Consider the following 25,170-nt stretch of genomic DNA (forward strand, 5'->3'; position numbering starts at 1 on the left):
TTGGTAATGTTTAATAGAGTGGAATGGATTCATTTGTAAAACTATCTATTACAATATTTAATTGTTAGTTGGGGTTGTACTTTGAATATTGGAAGAGATAGTTTTTGCTTAAGTGGAGAATTTGCTTAAGTGGAGAAATATAAATATTTAAGTTATTATTTCTGTTAACTCTTGGTGGACTTTTTCTGATTAATAAGGGCAATTGAAAATTTAGAGATGGGTTTATAGAAAATTGTGTCAGATATGGAATGTTTTGAATTTTAAGAGACAGTGATAAAATGTTAATGTTGCTAGAGATGAAGGGGGAAGTTGTTTCTTCCAATATTTGCTCTCTCTGTATGCGTGTGTGTGTGTGTGTGTGTGTTTCTGCATTAGCTTTTTGTATTTCCTTTGTTTCTTAAATGTAATTTTTAATAAAATTATTGGGGGGGATTTGGGATGGCAAATGTGTCATTGATAATACACTTCATTTCACTGTAGCTTAACTTAGTGGTCCACTCTACAGTATATCACAGTGTAAAGTAATCTAATAAATTACTGTAATATTAACCCTGCCCTTAGGATATTGTTATTTAAAAGTTGAGAGTCAGTGCTATAAACTACTAAATAGATTTAAAAAAAACTAATTATAACCTAATCTGATAGCTGTTCTTATAATTCAATATATTATATAGCATCAGGCTCTGGGGGAGGTTTTTTCTAAATACGCACCTCAAGTTCTACTATGTTTGTCAAGAAGCTTTTTGTTAGAATTACACATATAAATTACTATGTCCTTATGCATCTTAATTTGGGACTGTATAGGCCTGCCTTTCCTAAACTGGATGACTGAGGAAGTTCAAAAGAAAAGACAGATTTATCCTCAAGTCAAGCTCAATTCCTGACAATTAATACGAACTCACCTATGCATTTCCTTTTCAGGATGTCTTTTCTATTTCACAATCTGGGCTCCAAAATCCTAGAATTCTCTGGTGAATTTCCATCAAAACACTAACCAGGTCTAACCTAGCTTAGCTTCTGAATCTAAAAAGATCAGTCAAGGGCTGCCAGCTGGTACACACACACACACACACACACACACACACAGACACACACACACACACACAGGGGGGGAGAGAGAGAGAGAGACTGTAAATGAATTCTGGGGAATTGGAAGATCTCTTACAAAAATTTGAAATTGTAGCTCAGATATTTGGGAATTCAAACAAATTGCTTCTGTTCTTAGATCAGGAAATAACTGAAATATTGTTCTCCTTCTATTTTCAGAGTGATATTCCCACGGTAACATTGTGAATGTAACAGGGAAGTAAAATAAATCATGTACAAAACTTCTAGAACAACCATACTAAGGATTTCATTAGGCACTTACTTTTACATCTTAAATCCAACATTTCCCAAGATCCATTTCTGGTGCAAACAGAATGACTTTTTGTCCCCGTGGAATAGAACCCTTTCACGCAGTTGTATTTTACGGTGCTTCCAGGATGAGTAGACCCATCCCATATCATGTTTGAGAAAGACAATACAGGAGGTCGGCCACAGGTGATTTCTAAACGGGATGAGAAGGAATTTTTATTAAGTAATACGCTTGGCAATACTGTACTACATCATGAGGGTTTATTCCTTTATTTTAAATGGATTCTTTTTTAAGAGTCCAATGTTTAGACTATGTTCTATAATTTGTCTCGAATTCCCACTAACGGTGGCAAGCAGGGTAAGGTGGAGAGACCGCTACTATAAAACTCCCTAATTCCCAGTCAATGGACTATTAACAGTGGTGGCGAATCTATGGCACGGGTGCCAGAGGCGGCACTCAAAGCCCTCTCTGTGGGCACCCACGCCATGCCCCGGAGGTGGGAACTGTCCCTCTTCAACCAGCCACCTGCTAATTCGCCGAGATCCCACGTGGCTGAATGCATCCGGCACGGCTGGTTTCCCTCCCCTCCATCCTGTCCCTCCTGGCCTCGCATGCTCTCCTTTTCCCAGGCACGACCCACTGCATCACCTCCTCAGCTGTTGGCTGACCATCCATCTCAGAGGCGGCTTCTTTGAACTGCTGGTGACGGGCTGCGGAGCCCCAGAGTCTGCCTGTCAAGGGGCCGGCAGGCTGTGGCTACTGACAGAACACCACTGGCCCCCATACACTCGCTGGCCTCTGTGTACGGGGGCCGATGGTGTCAGGCAGCAGCTGCCCCAGCCCTTGCCTTGCCCCATGGCAATGGTACCCCCACCCTGCCTCGCCTTTTCCCACAGGATGAGCCTCCAGCCTACCGCCACACCTACCAGAGGCCTGGAGCTCCCCCAACCCTGCCCACCCCCCACAGGTGTCCCTCCCCATGAACAACACTGAGGTGACCACACCCACCTCGGCCACACCCACCCAATCTTCCATGACCACCACAGCCACACCCACCCAGTGGGCCACGCCCACCCAGCAATAAATAAGTGGGTTTTGGGTTGCAGTTTGGGCACTCGGTCTCTAAGAGGTTCACCACCAGTGGACAATATAATCAGCTTTGGGCAAGAATAAGCTTCCTACTTTGGGGATTGGTTTTTAAGGATAAAGTGGAAATAAGACAGTAAGTAAAATGAATAATATCTATGAAAGGTGCACTGTTGTCTGTAATTTTACAGCCCTGATCTGGTGACCCTAATATTAAAAAAGGTAAAGGTTCCCCCGCACATGCGTGCTAGTCGTTGCTCATCTCTGTTTCAAAGCCGAAGAGCCAGCGCTTGTCCGAGGACGTCTCCGTGGTCACATGGCCGGCATGACTAGACGCCAAAGGCACACGGAACGCTGTTACCTTCCCACCGTAGTGGTCCCTATTTTTCTACTTGCATTTTTACGTGCTTTCCAACTGCTAAGTTGGCAGAAGCTGGGACGAGTAACAGGCGCTCACTCTGTTACGTGGCACTCGGGATTCGACCTGCCAAACTGCCAACCTTCTGATCGACAAGCTCAGCGTCCTAACCCACTGAGCCACCGCGTCCCTGACCCTAATATTAGCCTCATTTAAACATTTGTTACCTGGAGCCTTCAAAACCACCAAATAAAACTCCCCTGCAACCAGCATCATTTCAGTGGCACTGGCCACCGAGACACGTACATTCGGCATAAATGTTTGCAGCACTGAAGCTACATTGGGTTTCATGTGAAGTGATAGAGAAAAGAGTGTATGAACACTTGTATATGTGAAGGCTTCCATGTTGCAAACACTTATATTCAGTGGGTAGATGGCTGCAGCAGTTAATGCTTAACAGTTAAACAATTAATGTAATGTTGGCAGGAAAATATGGTTGTCTGGATAAGGAACATCTGCCTACACCCAAAGATAAAATGGAAACTATGAATCAGCCATTAGAATGGAGGGGATGAGAGTCATCTGCCGAAAATGTACTTTTCATGCCACCATTCTGATTCTAGACTAGTTACTGGTCATGTTATCAGGAATGAACAACTTGACAATAATAATGAGACTTTTTCCCCAGAAAGAAAATTTTATTTATGAGGTAAAAGCAGCCTTCTGGTACCATGGCAATGGACAGGATGTGGGCAAGGTCACGTCACTATGTAGTGGGAAATGAATTTTCTGTTTTTTTCCTATTGAGGAGGAGGGTGTTTTTATATATTTGAAATATTAACCTTTGTTAGGGTATATGCTGCAGTTTTCAGCATTACTCTTTCAAGATTGTGTCACCCATTTTGGGCCGTGTGGTAAGAAGCGGCTCCAGAGGCTGCAGAAAAGGAATCAAGCCTTGGTGGAGCAGTGGGCTAATGCCTCCTTAAGTAACACCAGCTGCCTGCAATTAGTGCAGGTTCGCATCCCACCAGGCTCAAGGTTGACTCAGCCTTCCATCCTTCCGAGGTAGGTAAAATGAGGACCCAGATTGTTGGGGGCAATTAAGCTGACTTTGTAATAATGCCGCTTGGGGGTGTGTGTGAAAGCCCTAATAAGCAGGCATATACATAGAATGAAGGCTACTGCTAAGCTTGTAAGCCGCCCTGAGTCTTCGGAGAAGGGCGGGATATAAATGGAATTAAAATAAAAAAAATTAAAAAAATATGATCCTAGACTTGGGGCTGATATTTGATTTTATTCACCCGTAAAGAATATCTGAACAAAAGTAACAGATAATATATTTACCTTTGCACTCAAAAGTAATGTTTTCCCATTTGTGAGATATTTTACATTGTGAAAAGTTATGTTCTCCAAAAGACTGAAAGCCAACTTTGCATTTATAGTATACGGTGCTTCCTAAAGTTGTGCCGTTATCCCAGATAATGTCTGCATTTGGCAGCCTCGGTGGTTTTCCACAGTCTATTTCTAAAGGAGATAAAACAAAAATGTGAGTATTGAAAATGGAATGCATATCAAATAGTTTAATAAGAAACTACATGTTACATTGATTTATATAATTGACTTCACATAAGTAGACCCTTGCCACTGCAATGGGACTTCTGTTTTCCATCTCTTGCTTCCCAAGACTGTTCACAAAAACTGAGTTATGAGAGGGCTGAAGGGAGGCATGTCGCCAATATTATCCACGCCACTGATAAACAATTACCAATGGATATAAACTTTTGTTTAACTATTGTTTTCATTTAAGAAAATGCATTTATTTAGTGACTGTACAATGGCGCTGAAAAGGAACAAAGAGAAGAGTATCAGAAGAGCAACAAAGATGATTAGGGGACTGGAGGCTAAAACATATAAAGAATGGTTGCTGGAATTGGGTATATCAAATTTAATGAAAAGAAAGACTAGGGGTGACATGATAGCAGTCTTCCAATATCTAAAGGGCTGCCCACAAAGAAGAGGGAGTCAAGCTATTCTCCAAAGCACCCAAAGGCAGGACAAGAAGCAATAGATGGAAACTAATCAAGGAGAGAAGCAACCTGGAACTAAGGAGAACTTTCCTGACAGTTAGAACAATTAATGAGTGGAATGACTTGGTCCCAGATGTTTTGGGTGCTCCGACACTGGAGGTTTTAAAGAAGAGATTGGACAACCATTTTTCTGATATGGTATAGGGTTTCCTGCTTGAGAAGAGGGATGGACTAGAAGACCTCCAAGGTCCCTTCCAACTCTGTTATTTGGTTATTGTGAAAAAAATGACTTATGACCAGTTTTCACACTTCTGACCTTTGCAGTATTTGCAGCATCCCCATGGTCACATAATCAAAATTTGGGCACTTGATAACTGGCATGTGTTTATGACAGTTGCACTGCCTTGGGATCATGTGATAACCATTTGTAATCTTCCCAGCCAGCTTCTGTCAAGTAAAGTCAATGGAAGAAGTCGGATTTGCTTAATGACTGCATGATCCACTTAACAAATAATTCGCTTAGCAATTGTGGGGGGGAGGTCACAAAATGAGTCAAAACTCATTTAACATCTTAAATGTTGGGCTCAGTTGTGCCCCTAAGTCGAGGACTACCATAGCTGCTTTTCAATTGATGAATATATCATTTATCATAATCCTGAATACAACTTTGGGCCATTGTTCTATCTATCACAAAAAAAACACCCACCTTTTTTCCTCTTTTTTAAAAATTCATTTTTAACAAAGATAATAGTTAGAAGTTGCTTTTATTTCTAGCTTCTGGGTACAATGACATAACCAGATCAGTGCTGAGGCAAAGGGCTTTTCCATGCCAGAAACATCATGGCCTGTTCAGCCAGCAGGAGATATCCTGAAGGACAACATGTCAGACTGAGAATATTGCTTAGTCAGTGGGAACCACAGACCTGTTTGAATTCCAGAACTTAAAAACAGAACTTAAAAGAACACATGGAAGATTTAATAATTGGAACTGGAGATCTTAAAAAAAATTAATTGGGAAAGAGGAGGAGAAATGAAGCTAGAATTTAAAAGACTGGGTACAGACAGAGAGAGAATAAGCAGCATGCTTAACAGATAGAGAGGCTGAGTTGCTGAGTGTCTTTCTACTACAACCAATTCAATACAGTACTCTCAGAGCTGTCGACATTTTTAAAGGACTTGCCACTATGGGGTGGGGGGGGGGAGGACAGGTGGCCCAGAGGCACTACAGTACAACTTCAAGTATATTTAAGGGACGGTAAGCAGTGTGTGATGCATTTTCAGAGACCTTTTAAAGACGCCAGTGATCCATAGGAACCAAGAGGCAAAGTGGATTCCGTAATGCAGGGATAGTGTCTACTACATACGGATACAGTATATGTTCCTTTATTGGCATATTCTCTGTTTAATGTGTGCATGTCAAGTTTAAACATGATTACCTACTTCACAAGTACTCCTAAATGACATCAAGCCAGTTGACCTGTTATATCTCTTTTTTGAAAATGGGCTACAGGTTCTGTCTGCAGTTTGCACAAGCTGCTAGCTCAGGCACAGAATTTCCATCTTCTTAAACAGAGTGCTTCTTAGCCCTTATTGTCTCTTCTGGTTATTTCTTACAGAAATAAGATATTCTAGGTCAACTCAGCTACCCTTCTATTTCCCCCTCAGGCTGTGACCAAGTTGATTTATTGCTTTCTTCATTAATATCTTGTGGCCTGAAATACAGCAATAGCAATAGACTTATATATTGCTCTATAGTGCTTTGCAAGCACTCTCTGAGCAGTTTACAATGTTATTATATTGCCCCCCCCCCAACAATCTGGGTCCTCATTTTACTGACCTCGGAAGGATGGAAGGCTGAGTCAACCTTGAGCCAGTCAGGATCGAACTCCAGGCTGTAGGCAGAGTCAGCCTGCAATACTGCATTCTAACCATCTAGAAGCTGTGTCTCTTCTAATCTTGTTTTTCGCCCTTGCAATACTGCATTCTAACCATTGCACCACCAGAGTTCTTATATAATCTAGAAGCTGTGTCTCTTCTAATCTTGTTTTTTTTCTTCTTCCATTTTTACCTTTTAGTCACCGTAAGAGGCAGCAGAGAAACTAAGAGCTCTAACTGTCACACCCAGCAGGTTCAGAGAGAAGTTGCCAGGACAGGCACACAATAAGAGTAGAAATGGTGGCAGTGTGAACTACCAAGCAACTGAAGGCTAAAAGCCGGGCTAGGATGTGAAGTCTCAGAAGGTTTCCAAAAGAGGAGATTCGATTCCAGAAGCTCAATTATGCCATTATACCCATTACTTCGATATAAATGGTATAAAGAGTTTCAGAAAGCTGCATGAAATATTCTGAAAGTAGCTTAAAGGTAAAGGTAAAGGTTCCCCCGCACATGCATGCTAGTCGTTTCCAACTCTAGGGGCCGGTGCTCATCTCCGTTTCAAAGCCGAAGAGCCAGCGCTTGTCTGAGGACGTCTCCGTGGTCATGTGGCCGGCATGACTAGACGCCAAAGGCGCACGGAATGCTGTTACCTTCCCACCATAGTGGTCCCTATTTGTCTACTTGCATTTTTACGTGCTTTCGAACTGCTAGGTTGGCAGAAGCTGGGACGAGTAACAAGCGCTCACTCTGTTACGCGGCACTCGGGATTCGACCCGCCAAACTGCCGACCATCTGATCGACAAGCTCAGCGTCCTAACCCACTGAGCCACCGCGTCCCTTAAGAAAGTAGCTTAGCACTAGCCATATTCAGATACCATGTTATGAAATGCCTGTTATATTTTATCAGTCCTCTCTCTTCTATTATAGCTATAATTAGGTATTGGGGAAATTCACTTCTGTGGTGATTAACCACAGCTTGTGTAAAAATTGGTTCTCAGACTGATAAAGATTCAATTGACTGTTAGGTAAACAACTAGCTGTAGACTTCACTGTTATCAATAAAGGGAGCCACCATGCCTTCAGTTCACAATAAGGCTATGAGAAAGAGATTCAACAAGACTTTGTCCTGATATACACAGAAAAGAAATTGGTTCCACATTGAAAAATTAGTTCCCCCGCTGGAACTCTTACATCCCTATTCCTTTCGTTCAAATAAATCTTGCTAAGTGAACTCTCAAGAATTATGTTTGGGAAAGAATCATTTTCAGTTCACGCGTCAGGCATATTTGGAACAATAAACCATTAACCATTGTTAAAAAGTTAAATGTTGGGAACTATTACTCATTAAAACAAAAGCTTATGAGTTGACAACACCCTGGCTCTATCAGTAAAAACAAATTCCAAAAAGGCCGCAGAGTAGTTGTGTAACAATAACAACCAGTATGAGAAGGTATGCTTTATGCATATTTATTTGCTTTTTTATCTGTAGTATATTAAAAAAAATCAAAACAGCTATTTTAATAGTTAATATTTAAATGCCCCAGGAAAAGGTTTTTTTTTCCCCTTAAGCTTTTTCGATCCAGTTTTAATCCCATTAGCTATTTTATACAGATTTTGTGCTTTATATAGGTTTAGGGATTTTTTTATATACATTTAATTTTTTTTTCTACTTTACGAAAACCACCGTGAGAATATAACTGAAGCACAATATGAAAACAGTATGCAAACAAAGCAAGCATGGATCAGTATGACAGAGCCAAAGAGTACACTGCGAGATATTCATTAAAATTAATTTTAAAATAACATAGTAAAAGTTGTTTTTAGAAATAAAGATAAATAAATAGAGCTGATGCTATCATTAGGCAGAGTGAGGTGTTTGCCTCAGCTGGCTGATGCCAGGAGCAGGAAGAAAAGAAATAGATCATAAAATGCCATCTCTGACCTGCAGAGGCAGCACAGTTTCAACCCTGCCAATGGGGAAGGGTTGTCTCCTGTAGGAAAGGTAAACGCCTCTATTATCATTACATCACAGAGAGATGCTGTCTAATGGCCAGCACACTGAACTAAAAGTCAACTGCCAAATCGTTCTGCTTCTCTAGGAAAAATTTGGAGGAACTCTCTCCTTCGCATTATAGTCTTAGGCTAACTAGCCTAAGCAGCAGACTATCAAACAACAACAATCAGCCAAGATTAAAATAGGGCTGTCCAACCTTGGCAACTTTAAGATTTGTGAACTTCAACTCCCAGAATTCCCTAGCCAGCCCTCCTGGCTGGGGAATTCTGGGAGTTGAAATCCACAAGTCTTAAAAGTTACAAAGGTTGGACACGCCTATCATAAAACATCTATGGGGAAAAATTGTGTTTCCAGTACTGAACGCATGGTTTTGTTTATAATCTCTACCCCTATTATAAATGAAGAATAACGTAAGAGGCTCACTGCTTTAAATTATATATTAAACAGGACGGATTAAAAACCCAATAATAATAGGTAAATTTAAAAAAAATATCTAGGGGACCTGGGGAGCATTGTATGGTTTTCCTGGGCAGGTACAACACAGAAAGTCTTGGAATTATATAAATTTGGCTTTGATTTCTGTGAGGTTTAAAGGAACCATTTTTTTTCCAAATAGACTGACAAGGGACTACTCTCATGGGAACAATTAGATTTATCAATGGATTTTTCAGATGCTCTCTTTACCTTTACACACCATATCTGCACCTTCCCATTTTCCTTTGGCATTGCAAACCGCAGTTGAGTTCCCACTTTCAAGGACATAATTAGGCTGACAGGTATAAAGGACTTGGTTTCCATAAGTGGTTTTATCCACAGGAGCTGACAGAGCATTTGGAATATAAGGTGGAGGTCCACAATCCACAACTGCAGCAAAGTGAAAGGAAAAATAAAATTTGAGATGCTTCTCCCCAATTCCTTTGACTTCCCGAGATCTATCAACTGGCATTCTTTGAGAGAAAATATAAAACTCCAAGTCTCATTTTCCTCAGAATCAAATCCTTGGAAAGCCACCAAGTGAACAAAATTGGAAGAATTTCACTTGCTTAAGAAGAAAAGCAACTTTGAAGGAAATGGCATTCCCTTCCCATTTTTTTTAGTTATTCCCATGTGAATAGTTCTCTCCCCTACAGGATTCAGATCTGTAGCAGACTCAGACTAATTGTGAGAAAAATACTGCTTTCCTTGCTAATATAAGGAAAAATAAATTAAAAATTAAATTAAATGGAGTTTTATGCAGTTTTAAACCAATATATTCTAACTTCATAAGTTTACATAACTGATAATCAGTAAATGTAAGAAATGTGTTATTGACAGATGAGGAATGCAAATAAGAACAGAAAGGTGATCTAATAAGGGAAAAAGAAATGAATACACTTAGTGTGGTTTATTCTGACACATCCAAAAAATAAATAAGTAATATATTAATTTTAGCAGAGCTAAGTAGTGTTCCATAAGAATGATCCATGCAATGCCAATACTATACAAGTATATTTTACTGTTTCTGCTAAATATTGCAGATGTAAATTTAACTTGCCCTACATTCAGTTTAATCTATTAATTATATGAGACTTTAAGAGAATCAGACACAAATGTGTTTCGCTCACAGTTTAAAATATACACAGTGAAAACAATCCATAGCTGAAAACCAAAACTAATTGTACCAAGTGCTCTTTAAATTAAAAAAAAACAGAAGTAGTATGATTTATCATTGCGGTACTTACCTATACATGTTGTGCCATCATTAGGAATAAATGTTCCATGTTTATTGGAGGCCTGAAAGCCTACATGGCAAACACAGTAATAGCTTCCGTGTGTATTATGACATACAGCATGCTCTCCACAAATGCCAGAAAGGCATTCATTTTTATCTGACAACATATTTAAAATATATAACAGAGATTAATCAAATTAATAAAGAGTACAACTAGTATTATATAATAAGACCAATAATATTGTTCTACCACTCTAATAATGGATGAAAATATCCCGTGTATGTGTGTCAGTATAATATATATACATGTAATCTGGAGCAACTAGGCAATATTATTTTGTTACAATTAACATGAATTAACAAGTGAAATGAAACTATGCAAATTCTGAGACTGCAAAACTAACTGAAAAGGAGAGGATACAACAGATCTGAATAAAGAGTCTGATTTTTGGAAGTGGAATTGATAAACACGTTCAGGGAAGTGAACGTTTAGGCTTAATTATGAATGAAAGGGCTAATACGGATGTTAGAAATTATAAACTAGCATCACCTGAGCTGTCGTAGGGAAGTATCTACAGATTGGTGAATGTTGATAATGGAAGAACCGGATATGAGTTTGGGGGGAAATTGTGCAAGATGCTTAACAAATATGATCCAGAGAAAAATTGTTAGGTGAGGCAAACGTATGGAAACGTTTGAAGACCCAAGGGTAAGATAGGTGACTGGGGAGCATCTTTAAAAAAAATCTGTTTGTTTCAAGCACAGGTACAGGGGAAGCTTCAAAAAAGATAAGATAGCAAAAGATATGTTCTGATACAAACCACAGACTGTTTGTCCATGTGAATAAAATTGCAGGGATCTTCTCCTCCTTGGACATTGGTCCCTTGAATATTAGATTGCTCGCATGATACAAGTAAAATAAATACATCAAAGCACAAGGCGGTTGTGCTTGACAGGAAGAATATCATAACTTGGTTACAAAGATCTTGCTGGCCATAAATGGCAGCAAGGAGATAAAAGTTTTCTCCATCTCTTTTCTGCCATCTAGTGGTGATTGGGCTCTTGCAGTTCAGATAAGAGGCATCTATTTTAATCCCTTCTTGATTAATAAGCTAAATGATACTAGACCAGGGCTTTTCAACCAGTAGTACGGGTACCACCTGTGGTACATTGGCACCTGGCAGGTGGTACGCGACCATCCTAGAAAAGTGGTAGCAGGGGAGGGGAATGAGCTGAACCAGTGGCAGCACCACACAAGCCTGAGCGAGAGACGGCTGGAGCTGCAGGGCTGTCAGGGCTCAGCGGAAGTGCCAGGATCAGTGCCGCTTTCTAGTTGATCGGCACTTCTTCGGGGCTGTCAGGGCTCAGTGGAAGTGCCAGGATCAACACCAAGCTCCAGCTGGAGCTCGGTGCTGATCCTGGTGCTTCTACTGAGCCCAGAAGAAGCGCTGATCAGCTGGAATGTTGCAGCATCTCCAGGGTCTTGTGATTTACATTCAGATGCTTGGCAACGGATTCATATTTATGATGGTCAGAGTATCCCAGGGTCATGTGAAGTGACCAAAACCTGCTGCAACCACCCAGCAGACCAGGGGAATAAAAAGCAAACTGGTGGTACTCGGATGCTGCCATATCCTAAAAGTGGTACAATGGGTGAAAAGGTTGAAAAGCCCCGTACGAGACAACTCATCACCTCTCAATCTAACTGATGTCTCAGACTGGCGAGAATAAATGTTTCTGTGTGTGTATGAGGATAGCATCAGCACTAGCAATAACCTCCATTCACTGAACTTAGAGAGACTCTTTGAGGCTCGTTAAAATCCTGACCACAATGCATGAAAAAATGGTTCAGAAATTTTGTCCCATCAAAAGTCTGACTTACACCCTATTTTTAGATCCATATTGTATTAACTTGCCTATCTTTCTAAGAAGAAGCGGCAATTTTAGGAAGTGATGACATAGTGAAATAAATAGCTGAAAACTGCATGCCAGAAATGATTACCATGCAATTTGTTCAGCAAAAAACATTTTAATGTTGGACACTGAGAAAACACCAGCAATGTGGCCCTCGGCAAGGCCGGTAAATAAAAGAAGAAATGTCCGCCACCATCACCAAAGCCCTACCAAAGTTCCAATCTTGAATTTGCTTGTCCATTTGCAGGTGGTCCTCGACTTACAAGAGTTCATTTAATGATTATTCAAAGTTACGGCACTAAAAATGTGACTTATGATCGTTTTTCGCACGTACGACCTTGGCAGCATCCCCATGGTGACGTGATCAAAATTCAGATGCTTGGCAACTGGTTCATACTTATGACCGTTGCTGTGTCCCAAGGTCATGTGATCTCCTTTTGCGACCTTCTGACAAGCAAAGTCAATGGGGAAGCCAGATTCACTTAACAACCGGATTACTAACTTATCAACCACAGCGACTCACTTAACAACGGTGGCAAGAAAAATAGGGAAAAACTCACCTAACAAATTTCTCACTTAACAACAGAAATATTTGGGCTCAGTTGTTGTGGCTGTAAGTCAAGGACTACCTATATTCATGTCAGAAGCATGACAATTAAAATAAGGCTTACTATACAACATAAAATTTAAAATATGAAATACAAAATTAAAATATGTACAAGTTAAACAGATCTTGCCCAGAAACTAACAACATTAATGGCGTGGTGTCGCGCTGCCATGAGGTCCTCAAGTATGCACTGATAAAGACACAAAGGCCAGATATACATATGTCACATATACATATATCAAGCTAGGGTGACTGAGACTCTTCCCTTCGTTCCATCCATCTGTTTCACTTGGCATTGTTTGTCTTCTATCTTTACCTTTTACCTTTTACTGATTTTAATGTAATTTTTTTTTACTGCTGTGAACCACCCAATTAAAATTGGGAGCACAGACCCCTATTAAATTATTATTATTTTAGAAATCTTCAAAAGGGCTTCACGACATGACACGAGGAAGTACAAAGCACCTCTCTTCAAATGGTGAAAGTAGCCACTTTCTTCCCAAGTTCACCATGGCAGCTTGAGAAGCTGTTCCTAGCTGTCTTTGCTTGTGCAGCCACGCATAGCCTCTGATCTACGGGGGGGGGGGGGGGGGAGGGGAGGAAAGGAAATCCAAAAATGTGCATGGATAGGCAGTGCAGAGATCCGTGGGAGCAGCTCCCGAAGCAGAAATGCAAACCTATAAATGTGCCTGCTTTGATGAATGAAAGAGAGGAGTTTTATTAGGACTCCTGCATATTGAGAGAGGCTTCGTCGGAAGGATTTGCAAAGCCGTCTTAGGAGGCAGGCAGACGTTAAACTTGCCAGATATATAATCAGCCCTCTAATCACATCATTACCTCCTAGCCTCCCCAGGGAATGGAGGCTGCCGAAGATCTATACGGGTAGTCCTCGACTTACGGCCACAATTGAGCCCAAAATTTCCGTTGTTAAGTGAGACATTTGTTAAGTGAGTTTTGCCCCATTTTATGACTTTCCTTGCCCCTGTTGTTAAGTGAACCGTTGCAACTGTTAAGTTAGTAACACGTTTGTTAAGTGAATCTGGCTTCCACGTTGACTTTGCTTGTCAGAAGGTCTCAAAAGCTGATCACATGATCCCTGCAACTGTCATAAATATGAACCAGTAGCCAAACATTTGAATTTTGAACATGTGACCATGGGGGGGGGGGGAAAGGTTGCTGCTGCAAGGGTTGTAAGTAATGTTTTTCACTGCTTTGGTAACTTTGAAGGTCACTAAATGAACTGTTGTAAGTCGAGGACTACCTACAGTTGAGTGTAGAGCAGATGCTCTGAAAAAGGACCCATTTCCTCCAATATAATAGCCCAGGCTAGAAAAACTTTTTAGATCAAAGATGGAAAACAAATTACTCTCACAATCCCCAGTGCCTGGAAAAGAAAAAAAAACAGCCCTTGTTTTTGCCTTAGGAACATATGGGAGAGGGAGTTAAGGGGAAATGGGTCTTAAAGGATCAATTCCAATGTTTAAACAACAATGGATCAGGTTGATCTCATTCTTACTATTTGCTGGGAATCTACATAACAAAATGGGCACAGGTAGTCCTTGGCTTATGACCACAACTGAGCCCAAATTTCCATTGCTAAGCAAGGCAGTTATTGAGTTGTGCCTCATTTCAAGGCACTGTTTGCAAATACTGTTGTATTTAGCAAATCACTGCAGTTGTTAAGTGGATCACATGGACATTAAGCAAAGCAGGCTTCCTCCACTGACTTTCATGGTTGGAAGCCAGCTGGGACGATCACAAATGGTGATCACATGAGCCAGGACAGCGCAACTGTCATGAATACATGCCAGGTGCCAAGCACCTAAATTCTGGTCACACGGTCATGGGAATGCTGTGATGGTTGTGTGATCGTAAGTCAGTTTTTCAGTGCCGTTCTAACTTTGAATGATCCCTAAATTAATGATTATAAGTTTTTATTTATTTTAATTCCATTTATATCCCGCCCTTCTCCGAAGACTCAGGGCGGCTTACAAGCTTAGCAGTAGCCTTCATTCTATGTATATGCCTGTTGAGGAATACTTCATTCTATGTATATGCAAGTTGAGGAATACTTGTACATTTAGCTCAAGGTTTAGAGCAGGGGTAGGCAACCTTGGCTCTTTTATGACTCATGGACTTCAACTCCCAGAATTCCTGAGCCAGCATGGCTCATCCGGACACATCATACGGAAGCCATGCCCACCCCATTGCCAGCAATGGCAAAATAGTCCCAATACGTCTCGCGATGTCACGTGACGTCACGAGTTTGACATATCTGGTTTAGAGTATACTTTTGATCCATACACTCCATGATTATGCTGGCTAAAACTAGGGCCATCCCTGGGAAGCCAAAATTGCTGTTATTGTGGTCCCTAGTTGCAAGGCAGTGGTCTGTGCTTCCATGAGCTGACTTTCATTTTTAATGTATTTAAAAGCATATTGCAGTAGAACTCTCTAAGTTGGATGCAGTTTGCAAATATTCACCTACCATGACAGATTGTTCTCCCATTTCCAATAAATCCATAGTTGCATTCACAGATATCTTTGCCATCTTTTTGTACACATGTGGCATTTGGATGGCAAGTAGCACAAACATCAAAAATTACATCTCTGGTGTTCTCTGCAAAAAGGAAAAAAAGGGGGAGGGGGTAAATTAAGATGGGAAGATAATCTGTTTAGTAACCTAGACCACATTTTTCAAACTTTTCCACAGAACCTTAGGATCCCAAAAAAGAGACTTCTGATGAGGGACTTCTAGGCGCAGTAATTAACCGACTGTACCCTAAGAATAGGCTAAACCTGAAAACCTAAAAAAACAGGGTGAACATGGAAAGAGTAGCAAAGAAGAGAAAAAGCAGGCATTTATTTTAAAACGCATTAGAATAAAATGCTTTCAATTGTTAGAATTTTTAGTGTTCTGTACATTGATTTGGGCTCAATGAAATGCAGGATTTAATTTCATAAAGCAGTTAAGAGAAATGCACCCAATCTGTAATTAGCAGGGGATACTGACACACAAGGGATTCTCAGATTAGGACTGTCAATCCCTCATGGGCCGGTTGCTTTATCGCAGTCTAAGTTATTTCATAAGGCTGCTGTGAGAATAAATCATATCATGTTAGTGACAGTTAATAACAATACAATGCACGGATTATGATCCTTCAATCTAAAATCAGCAATCAGCATGCCAAAAGGCTATACATGCTAAATTGTAGTGAAACACATTTGGAAGAAAGATGACCTACACCAGTGTTTCCCAGACTGGGTTACTTCCAGATATGTGGACCAACTCCCAGAATTCCCCAACCAGCATATTTGTTGCTGAGAATTCTGGGACTTGAAGTTTACACATCCAGAAATCACCAAGATTGGGAAATAGTATCAACTTAAAAGGTGTGCACACTAGGAATCATTAGAATCACCTGAAGAAACAAGGGAAGGAGGGAATTTTGGCATCCTCTGTTAGTGAACTGCAACTCCCAGCATCCTTCACCACTAGATGATCTAGCTGGGTCTGCTGGAAGCTCCCCATATAAATCTTTGCAGACTGGGGAAGTTTTGCATAACATATCTAGAAGAAAATTTTGCAACTGGGCATGAAGTACTAGGTGGCTTCCACCCACTTTTTAGCATGCAGAAAATAACTTCAACACATGCAAGGCAACATCCTCATTTTGGAGATGTTGGGCAAGCTCAATGGTTCACAAACACCTCTCTCTCCACATAGTTTGCCATTGCTATATTTGGGGTTTCTTTCTATCGAGATTAGGGCCCTTCTCGTGAAAAGGGAGACACTGTTGTGTTCTTTAAGAGTACTTTTACTCACTGAACAGAAGGATGCTTGAAAGTTAGGGGGAAAATAGAATGTGTGTGTGTGTGTGTGGTGGGGAAATGTAATGAAAAAGTAGAAATCATTGTTATATACTACTCAGATGGGCTTTCCCTCCAAAACCACAGACACCTGATGCATTCTTGAGCCATTTATCCATGTGCATTCTACACATGACCAGAGATACTCTCTCAGCACTATTCAGTCAGACAGCAGAAGAGTAAGCAGATGACTGGCCTTGATTTCACATCTGGAAGTCAACATCTGGGTTGCTTTATCATCTTGTTCCAGGGACTTGATGCAGCCCTGCTTAGTAACAGAATAACAGAGTTGGAAGGGACCTTAGAGGTCTTCTAGTCCAACCCCCTGCTCAGGCAGGAAACCCTATACCACTTCAGACAAACGCTTGTCCGATCTCTTCTTAAAAACCTCCAGTGTTGGGAGCATCCACAACGTCTGAAGGCAAGGCGTTCCACTGACGAGTTGTTCTAACTTGTCGGGGGGGGGGGAAATTATTTTGCCACCTTGGGATAACTTGCCTCAGCCTTTTTACAGCAAGTGGAAAAAAAGCCGTAACCGTAACGAGGAATATTTCTATGAATTAGGAAGGAGGGAGGAGAGAGAAGCTGCAAACGTTTCGTCAAAATTCACCCGCTGGCTCCGTCTGTAATTTACCCAACCTTACGCCGAAGCCGGCCTCGGCTGCTACGAAAGCCAAGATAATCTGGGGGAGCCGGAGCGCTGCTCCGAATTAAACGCTAACCTGAGCCGAAGCGTTGGATTCAAAGCGAAGGCTTACCCCGTTTCTTCTCTTCCGCCGAAGAGCGGGTCAGAAGCAGCAGCAGCAGCAGCAGCGCCCACAAGACCAGCAGCAGGGAGCCGGGAAGCGGACGGCCCTGCCTCGCCCCGACAGGCCCCGAGTTCATGTCGCCTCCTGCAGCCGCCGGCTCCCGCCTCGATTCGCTTCGGCTCCGGGAGGCCCTGGCGCAGGAGAGAAGCCCGGCCTAGGCGCGGTCACCACCTACTTCCTCCTCCCTCGGCTCCAATCTGCCTTCGCCCCCTTCCTCCCTTTGCTTGTCACCCTTTGTGGGTTGCAGGGAGGAAGCGCCCAGGCCCGCCGAGCGTGGGGAGTTGTTTGGCTCGACCTTTCCTGCCCCTTCCATTTGGGTGCTCTCCTTAAGACCCCCCCACCCCATCCCCGAGCCTTCCTGGCATCCGAATTGCTCCCCATCGCCACTCAAGTACACACACACACACACACACACACACACACACACACACACACACACACACAGACACACACTCCGGGCCACTCTCCCGCCTCCCTTTTGTGGCTTCTCTTTCTGTGAGCCCCCAACCAGCTTAACTGCTGCCCGTGGGTCTGCAGCCCCCCCAAAAAAAGCCTTTTATAGTTTGCAGAATTGAAGCTCTGGGAAGGTCCCACACACACACACACACACCCATTCCCCACTTTGCCCACGGCTGGAGTGGGAAACTGAAATTAGTAGGCTGGGAACTGGCTGCAACTGTTTTCACTTTTTATCCTATATATCACATTTGCAACTGCCTTTTGGGGAGCTTTGTCCTATATATACAGTATATAGGATCGATTGGAGATGCAAAGTCCTTTGAGGAGGCCATCAATGATACCGTTTCTAAAGTTGAGAGTGTTGGAGCGGAGACTATTGGAAATTCTCACCTTTCAGCAGAATTAAGCAGCTGGAAAAAAATAAGGACGAAGCTCCCCAAAAGGCAGTTGCAAATATGATATAAGTCATTATGTAAACTCTCCCACAGATACCAGCTAAGGGTTTAAACCACAAAATACCGTATCTTGATCTTTCAGTTCTGAACTATTTTTTCGATAGGGTCATTCTATCCAAGTGGCTGTACTGATAAGAGTATCAGTTGACTTTACAAGGGAGTAGTTACTTTCAGCTAGCAGCCAGAAAGAAGATAGCGCAGGGGTTTCTTATATGATTTCATACATTTCATTGCTGTATGATTTTTCTTTTAGCGGGTACTGTAATCCCTTTTTCAGATAGATATTTCAAAAAAAAATATGTTAATACGGTCAGGGACTTTTTAAAGGCTTGGGGAGTATTTCTAGCCTCTTTAACCTTTTCTCCAGAAGGTGCAACTGATAATAGTATGATTTAGAACAGAGTTTTCAAACTGAGCAAGAAAGCAGCACGCACTGCCTTGTATGTTAAAAAAAACCCCACCTTCAATAGTGCAGTTCTAATCCAATGAAAGGAAGCGGGGGGGGGGGATTCTGATGTAACACAAACAACTTGGAGACTTCTAATGTAATTTGCTCATGGATCTCTTGTGTTGCCTTTGGCAACCTCCTTTCCGTTTACAAGTGTGGAAACAGCTTTTGCATTTAATTTTTACAGTCAGTACCTAAATATAGCTTATGTTGACAATCTTACCTGTAAAGATAGAGGCGACATTAACTACACTCAATAGACGAGAGCGGAAAATCAACTCCACAGTTAGAGTAGAATTACACTTTATGGAGGTAGGCTTTGATGACAGAATTTTCAAGTCTGCCTCCAGGAATCCTGGAGGGAAGGAAGTCAGAGAGGCATTTGCCTAAACCGCTTCTGAATATTATTTTGTTTCCCAGGTTTTAAAAAATGCTCCAGCCGCCTTGACTAAGTAACAGTTCCTACATACTTCTGTCAGGGTTACCTCCCTTATTCTCTACAGGTAGGTAGGTATCTGAGGAGTAGCTGTCCAAGAAGGATCTGCCTACAATCAATGTTTGTAGAGGCATGCTGTCATTTCCTGAATAGTCCAGCGAGGATTTTGCTGAGTATCAAAACCCAAGAATTCCCCACGTAGTTCAACAAAGTGTGAGACAAGGGAGTTACAAATGGCCTCCCCAATCTGGCCTTGCCTATTATTAATATGTTTTAGTTTTAGTCAGGTGGTCATCTGGAACAGCATTCCAGATAAATCTACAAATTACAGCTTGCTTTCTTGCTTAGGTACCATCAAGTCAGTGCTAATTCTTAGCACATGGATAGATTTTTTTCTCTCCAGGAGGATCCGTCCCCAACTTATCCTTCAGGGGTTTGAATGGTGCACCTATCCCAGGGCTTTTCAACCAGTGGTACGGGTACCACCTGTGGTACATTGGCACCTAGCAGGTGGTACGTGACCATCCTAGAAAAGTGGTAGCGGGGGAGGGGAATGAGCTGAACCCGTGGCAGCACTGCACAAGCCTGAGCAAGAGATGGCTGGAGCTGCAGGGCTGTCAGGGCTCAGCGGAAGCGCCAGGATCAGCACTTCTTTGAGGCTGTCAGGGCTCAGTGGAAGCGCCAGGATCAGCGCCAGGCTCCAACTGGAGTCGGCGCTGCTCCTGGCTCTTCTGCTGAGCCCAGAAGAAGCGCTGATCAGCTGGAATGTTGCAGCATATTTATGACGGTCACAGTGTCCCAGGGTCATGTGAAGTGACCAAAACCTGCTGCAACCACCCAGCAGACAGGGGTAATAAAAACCAAACACACATCCCCAGCCCCCCCCCCCTGCTGCCAATCCTCAACAGAAATGCTCACAACAATGAAAACCTCGGACAGGAGGAAGAGCGCCGCTGGGCGGGCAGGCAGGTGTCTTGCTCGGCTGTGGCTTGGGGGGGGCATTTTTTTCAGTGCCTTTGTAACTTCGAACAGTCACTAAGCAAACTGTTGTAAGTCAAGGACTACCTATACTTCATCACTTTTTTCTTTTCTTTTTTTTGGTCATCAAGTTTTTGACGCCTTGCTAGGCGACTGGTGGTATTCGGATGTGGCCATATCCTAAAAGTGGTACAATGGGTGAAAAAGTTGAAACGCCCTGACCTATCTTATCCCCACTGTAGTTGAGTCCATACATTTTGCTTTTGGTTGCTCTCTTTTCTTTTCTTTCAAGATAGCCAGCATAATAGATTCTTCCAGAGAGGTAGGTCTTTTTAAAGTGTGTCTGATATACGAGGCCTCTGAAGTATGATAGCTGTGGAGTGATTTGTTCAATGATGTGTTTGTTTTCTTAACTATCCGTGGTATTCTCAGCAGTGTTCCCCAGCACCAAAGTCCAAAATCACCAGCACACTCTATTCTGCTTCTTCAAATGCCCAACTTTTGCTCTCACAGACTAGCGCCGGGGGAAAAAAATTATGGATTTCAGATTCTCATTTCGCTTTGAGTTATGTTTTTTCTAAAACCCAAGTGCTATTCCGCTGCGAGCATTGGAGAGCATAACCAGACTGCCTTTTACTCCTGTAGTTCTGATGGTTGCTTTTGATTTGTTCGATCTACATCACGAGTACAGAAGTGGCTGTGACATTTAGGATGGAGGAAGGGGAGAAAGAGAAGAAAGACGTGAGAAGTGTGCTTAAAAATAAAAGCAATAAAATAATGCTTCTGAAGAAGCTCTTACAAAACCGCTAGTTCCAAGGTCTAAAATTCTAAATGGAAGGATTGATTTCCGTATTGGGAGAAGAACTAGTTCAGCGGGGAGGGGGGAATAAGGCAATGTCCAAGCAGGAGAAGATCCCTGCACTTTTATTCACATGGACAAACGGTCTATGGTTTGTATCAGAACAGAGCTTCTGCTATCTTACTCACCTACAGTTCACAGCAGCCTCAGCCAACCTAGTTACCCTTAAGAGATGCCGAGTGTGGCAATTTATGAATATTAGGAGGTACATGTAATGACAGGAAATGGCCATACAACTGGCCTTGGTGGTCAAAATCGGTTGTTATGAATCTGACATTATCCCCTCGAGGTTTTTTGTTTCACCTTGTAAAGAATTATAAATTCCACAGGCCGAAAACTAGCTAACGGCTTTTGCAGCCCCATTCTGGCGAGAAGTTCCTGAATGGGCTCCTTTTTACAAGCCAAAAACAAGGGGATGTAGGTGGCAAAGTAGTGATATGGTGTCACTGGCAGGGCGTGGGTGGCAATATTTTGCTTGGGGGTGTGTTTGTTTGTTTTTTAAAGAAGTTTGAGAGAACTTTTATTTTTCTACCAGCTAAACTCCCCAGTTTCAGTAGAACATTCCATAAAGCCTTCCTATCCTTCATCAATACTGTTAGAAATGAAACACAACCCTCTTGTGTCGTGACTCGTGACATATTGCACTGGAGCAGAATTATTTGACTTTGCTAACGCTAATTTGGGGGTACCTGTATATGCCACTCCCTCTATTAACACAAACGTCTGGTAATCTTCCATCTGAGACGCGGGTAGAAAGATCCCTTGGTGCTCTCTGAACTTGGTTGTTTTCGTGTAGCTGTAGATCCAAGCTAGGTAACGTCATCAGTGCTACTAAGGAGTGCGGTTTACTCTCAGTTTGCTGAAATGACCCTATGATGTCCCCACCGATAAACACTGGTCATTCTGAGATCAGTCTTAGGAGAGCTTCAGCACTGAAATCTGCAGAAAACCTTTTGTTCAAACATTACAGTCTTGTCTTTAAAAGGATAATACAATATTTTACATTCTTCCAAGCAAAAACAAACTAACAAACAAACAAAAAAAGGCATAAGTGTCTACACTGCAAGTTACCAAATAAATACGAAAGACACGGATGGTTTGGGCAGCAGTTGCCTTTTCTTAAAATAATAATAATTAATAATAATAATAATAATAATAATAATAATAATAATAATAACAACAACAACAACAACAACAATAATAATAATAATAATAATAATGCAATAAAAATTATTCTTCTCTAACTCAGATAAATGGAAGTGAGCCCAGAGCCCCAGTGAATACAGATTACCCATTCACAATGGAACTTAACATTCATTTTTATACGCTTTGCTGTCGCTTGCTTCCTGCTGAAGGGCTGAGATGAGAACGGTGGAGCCTGATGAGAGAGGACTGCCATTGTGCACATGAAATAAAGAGCAAATACTGTCCTTCTGGCTTGGTTGTAATCAGATTAATTAACAATCGCCTCCTGGTTTGCTGATTAGACAAACAGGCAAGCATAAGCAATAAAGTGTGCTGGAGCAGATAGAAATGAAAAAGTGTGTGTGTGTGTGAGAGAGAGAGAAGAAAGAGTGGGGGGGGGGGAAGGGAACCGGCTGGAGTCTCGGTTCCCATCCGAATGCTTCAGTGGTTATTGTGATGCTTGAGCATTTTTCCTGTAATAACATTGACTGCAAAGGGAATACGGCACCCGTTATGATGCAGCTGTTGTGCTAAGATTTAACTTAAACTGTAGAAATAGCCGTCAAGTGAAACCAGCACACTACAGGAGAAAGGAGGCGAGCGATGCTACAGTACATAGGAATATTAAGCAAAGCCATACACAAACAGCAAAGCTAAGACAAGGATACGTGGCTAAAGTTAGCATCTAAACACACTGTGTCCAAATAAAAAACCTGGGACAGAATTCTGTAAGCGCATTTCAAATTTCCTCCTCTCTGTTTACACCAGAGGTCTTCCTCTCTTTCTCCCAGAGCCTGGAGAGTTGGGTTTTTTTTTTTAATGATGCTGATGCAGGAACTGTAACTATAGAGACTTCTAATAGGCTCCCTTAACACTTATTGTTTCAGCCTTTAGAATTAAAAGCAAGAAACGGTCCTTTCCCTTGTTATACCTGCTATCTGTGGGACCCCAGTGTCTGTTCTGAAGATATACTTCAGTTACCTAAGCCTCAGAGAGTTACTCTCCTTTTTTACTGTCGTTATTTTTTAAAGGAATATTACATTTCAATACAGCAATACGCACCTGCACAGCTAGTCCTCCACCGACAGCTATTTGTTTAGTAACCAAAGTTACAATGGCACCCCCCCCCCAAAAAAGTGACTTAAAACTGGTCTTCGCGCTTCCGGCTGACTTCCAACAAGCAAAGAGGAAGCTGGATTTGCTTAACAACTGCAATGATTCCCTTAACGGCCACGGCAAAAAAAAAAAGAAGTTCATAAAATTGGGGACAACTCACTTAGCAGGGGAAATTCTGGTCCCAACGATGGCCATACATCGGGGATTGCTTGTATGAAACACTAACCATTGACCCTTGCGTTTTCCTTTTCCCTCTTCGTCTTCATTCCTCTTGTGTGATTTTTTTTTTTAAGTTTAGAAGCCCAATAGCAGAAATTGCTGGCTGTTTGTTACATCGTAAGCTGCTCTGGAATCCTTTCAAACAGATGGAAAATTCTGCGAGTTGAAATTTAGCCAGTCTAGAAAATGATGCCCTCCAGAACAATTACACACAGTGGTGGGATTCAGCCGGTTCGCACCAGTTCGGCAGAACCGCTAGCTAATATTTTGATGCCCAGGCCCAGAGTGGACTTCCGGAAGCGGCATCCCACGCAGAGAACCGGTTGTTCCCATGTTTGAATCCCACCACTGGTTACACATGAATATAGGGGAGAAAATAGGAAAGGTACTCTTGCATAGTTTTAATGCATCTGTCTTTCAGTTAGGTTCACTAGATATTTTTTTTACCCATTTCCTCAATTAATCATTGTTTTTATATATAATTTCATCAAAGGTGTTTTTTTTTTTAAAAGATAAAAACTAAGAGAAACTAAAATGAAGTAAGAAACAAAAAAAGAAAGAAATCAAAGAAACTTCCTGACAGAACAATTAACCCGTGGAACAACCTGCCTCCAGAAGCGGTGAATGCTCCAACTCTGGAAGTTTTTAAGAAGAGACTGGACAGCCATTTGTCTGAAATGGTATAGGGTTTCCTGCCTGAGCAGGGGGTTGGACTAGATGACCTCCAAGGTCCCTTCCAACTTTATTATTATTATTCTTATAAAGGTAAAAATTTCAAGAAAGGAAAAAAGTAATGGAAAAATAGAATTTGAAAAGACACAAGGAAGTAGCTTTGCAGCACCTTCTTTAGAGGGCATTCCTTTCCTTTTTTTACGTACAGGTAAAAAGCACGTACATCTACTGCAACCAATTGGTTCAGAGGCTGTTCATTGAACTGATTAAACGAGTGGCCTTTGATTCAAATCTGCAGCAGAGGCATAGTATGTTTTCACCTTAAAAAAATAATACAGAACTATATTTGACTCAATGTTCTTTGGATGACCTATTTTGTAGTGGGGCAGAATGCCACTCTTGTATATGTTCACTAGGATGTCTTTATCTCTCAGTCTCTGAAGACAACACCAATATTGATCTTTTGTGTTTGGTGAAACTGAAGGCAATTAGCTCACACGGTGTAACAAGATGGTGGGTTTGTTGTCACTGTGAGTTGTGGGGGAGGGCACGAAGGAAGGCTCAGCCAATCTCAATGTATACATGGTTGTACTTTGACAATAAAGGTTCATTCATTCATTCAAGGCAGCAGGTAAGCAGGTGTTGATCAAAAGCATGGGGAATAGGACACATGGTGTCAGGGCTGTCATCCTGCCACATCAGTCACGCTTCGCCA

General features: G+C 41.8%; 1 protein-coding gene across 3 annotated transcripts in view; it reads right to left on the reverse strand.

Moving 5' to 3' along the window:
• The window catches only part of SUSD1 (sushi domain containing 1), a 53,645-nt gene extending 35,778 nt beyond the window's left edge, over window positions 1-17,867 (reverse strand). For all 3 annotated transcript variants that reach the window (XM_081317873.1, XM_081317874.1, XM_081317875.1), the window contains exons 1-6: window positions 17,578-17,867; window positions 15,438-15,569; window positions 10,439-10,585; window positions 9,402-9,581; window positions 4,146-4,325; window positions 1,370-1,549 (exon numbers count right to left, since the gene is read on the reverse strand). In XM_081317873.1, the coding sequence (XP_081173999.1) occupies window positions 1,370-1,549; window positions 4,146-4,325; window positions 9,402-9,581; window positions 10,439-10,585; window positions 15,438-15,569; window positions 17,578-17,704 (946 nt within the window). In that variant the 5' untranslated portion in view covers window positions 17,705-17,867. The remainder of the gene's footprint in view (window positions 1-1,369; window positions 1,550-4,145; window positions 4,326-9,401; window positions 9,582-10,438; window positions 10,586-15,437; window positions 15,570-17,577) is intronic.
• Between the last annotated feature and the right edge of the window lie 7,303 nt (window positions 17,868-25,170).

Source organism: Vipera berus (assembly GCF_964194415.1).
Source record: "Vipera berus genome assembly, chromosome: 2".
NCBI classification, from domain to species: Eukaryota; Metazoa; Chordata; class Lepidosauria; order Squamata; family Viperidae; genus Vipera; species Vipera berus.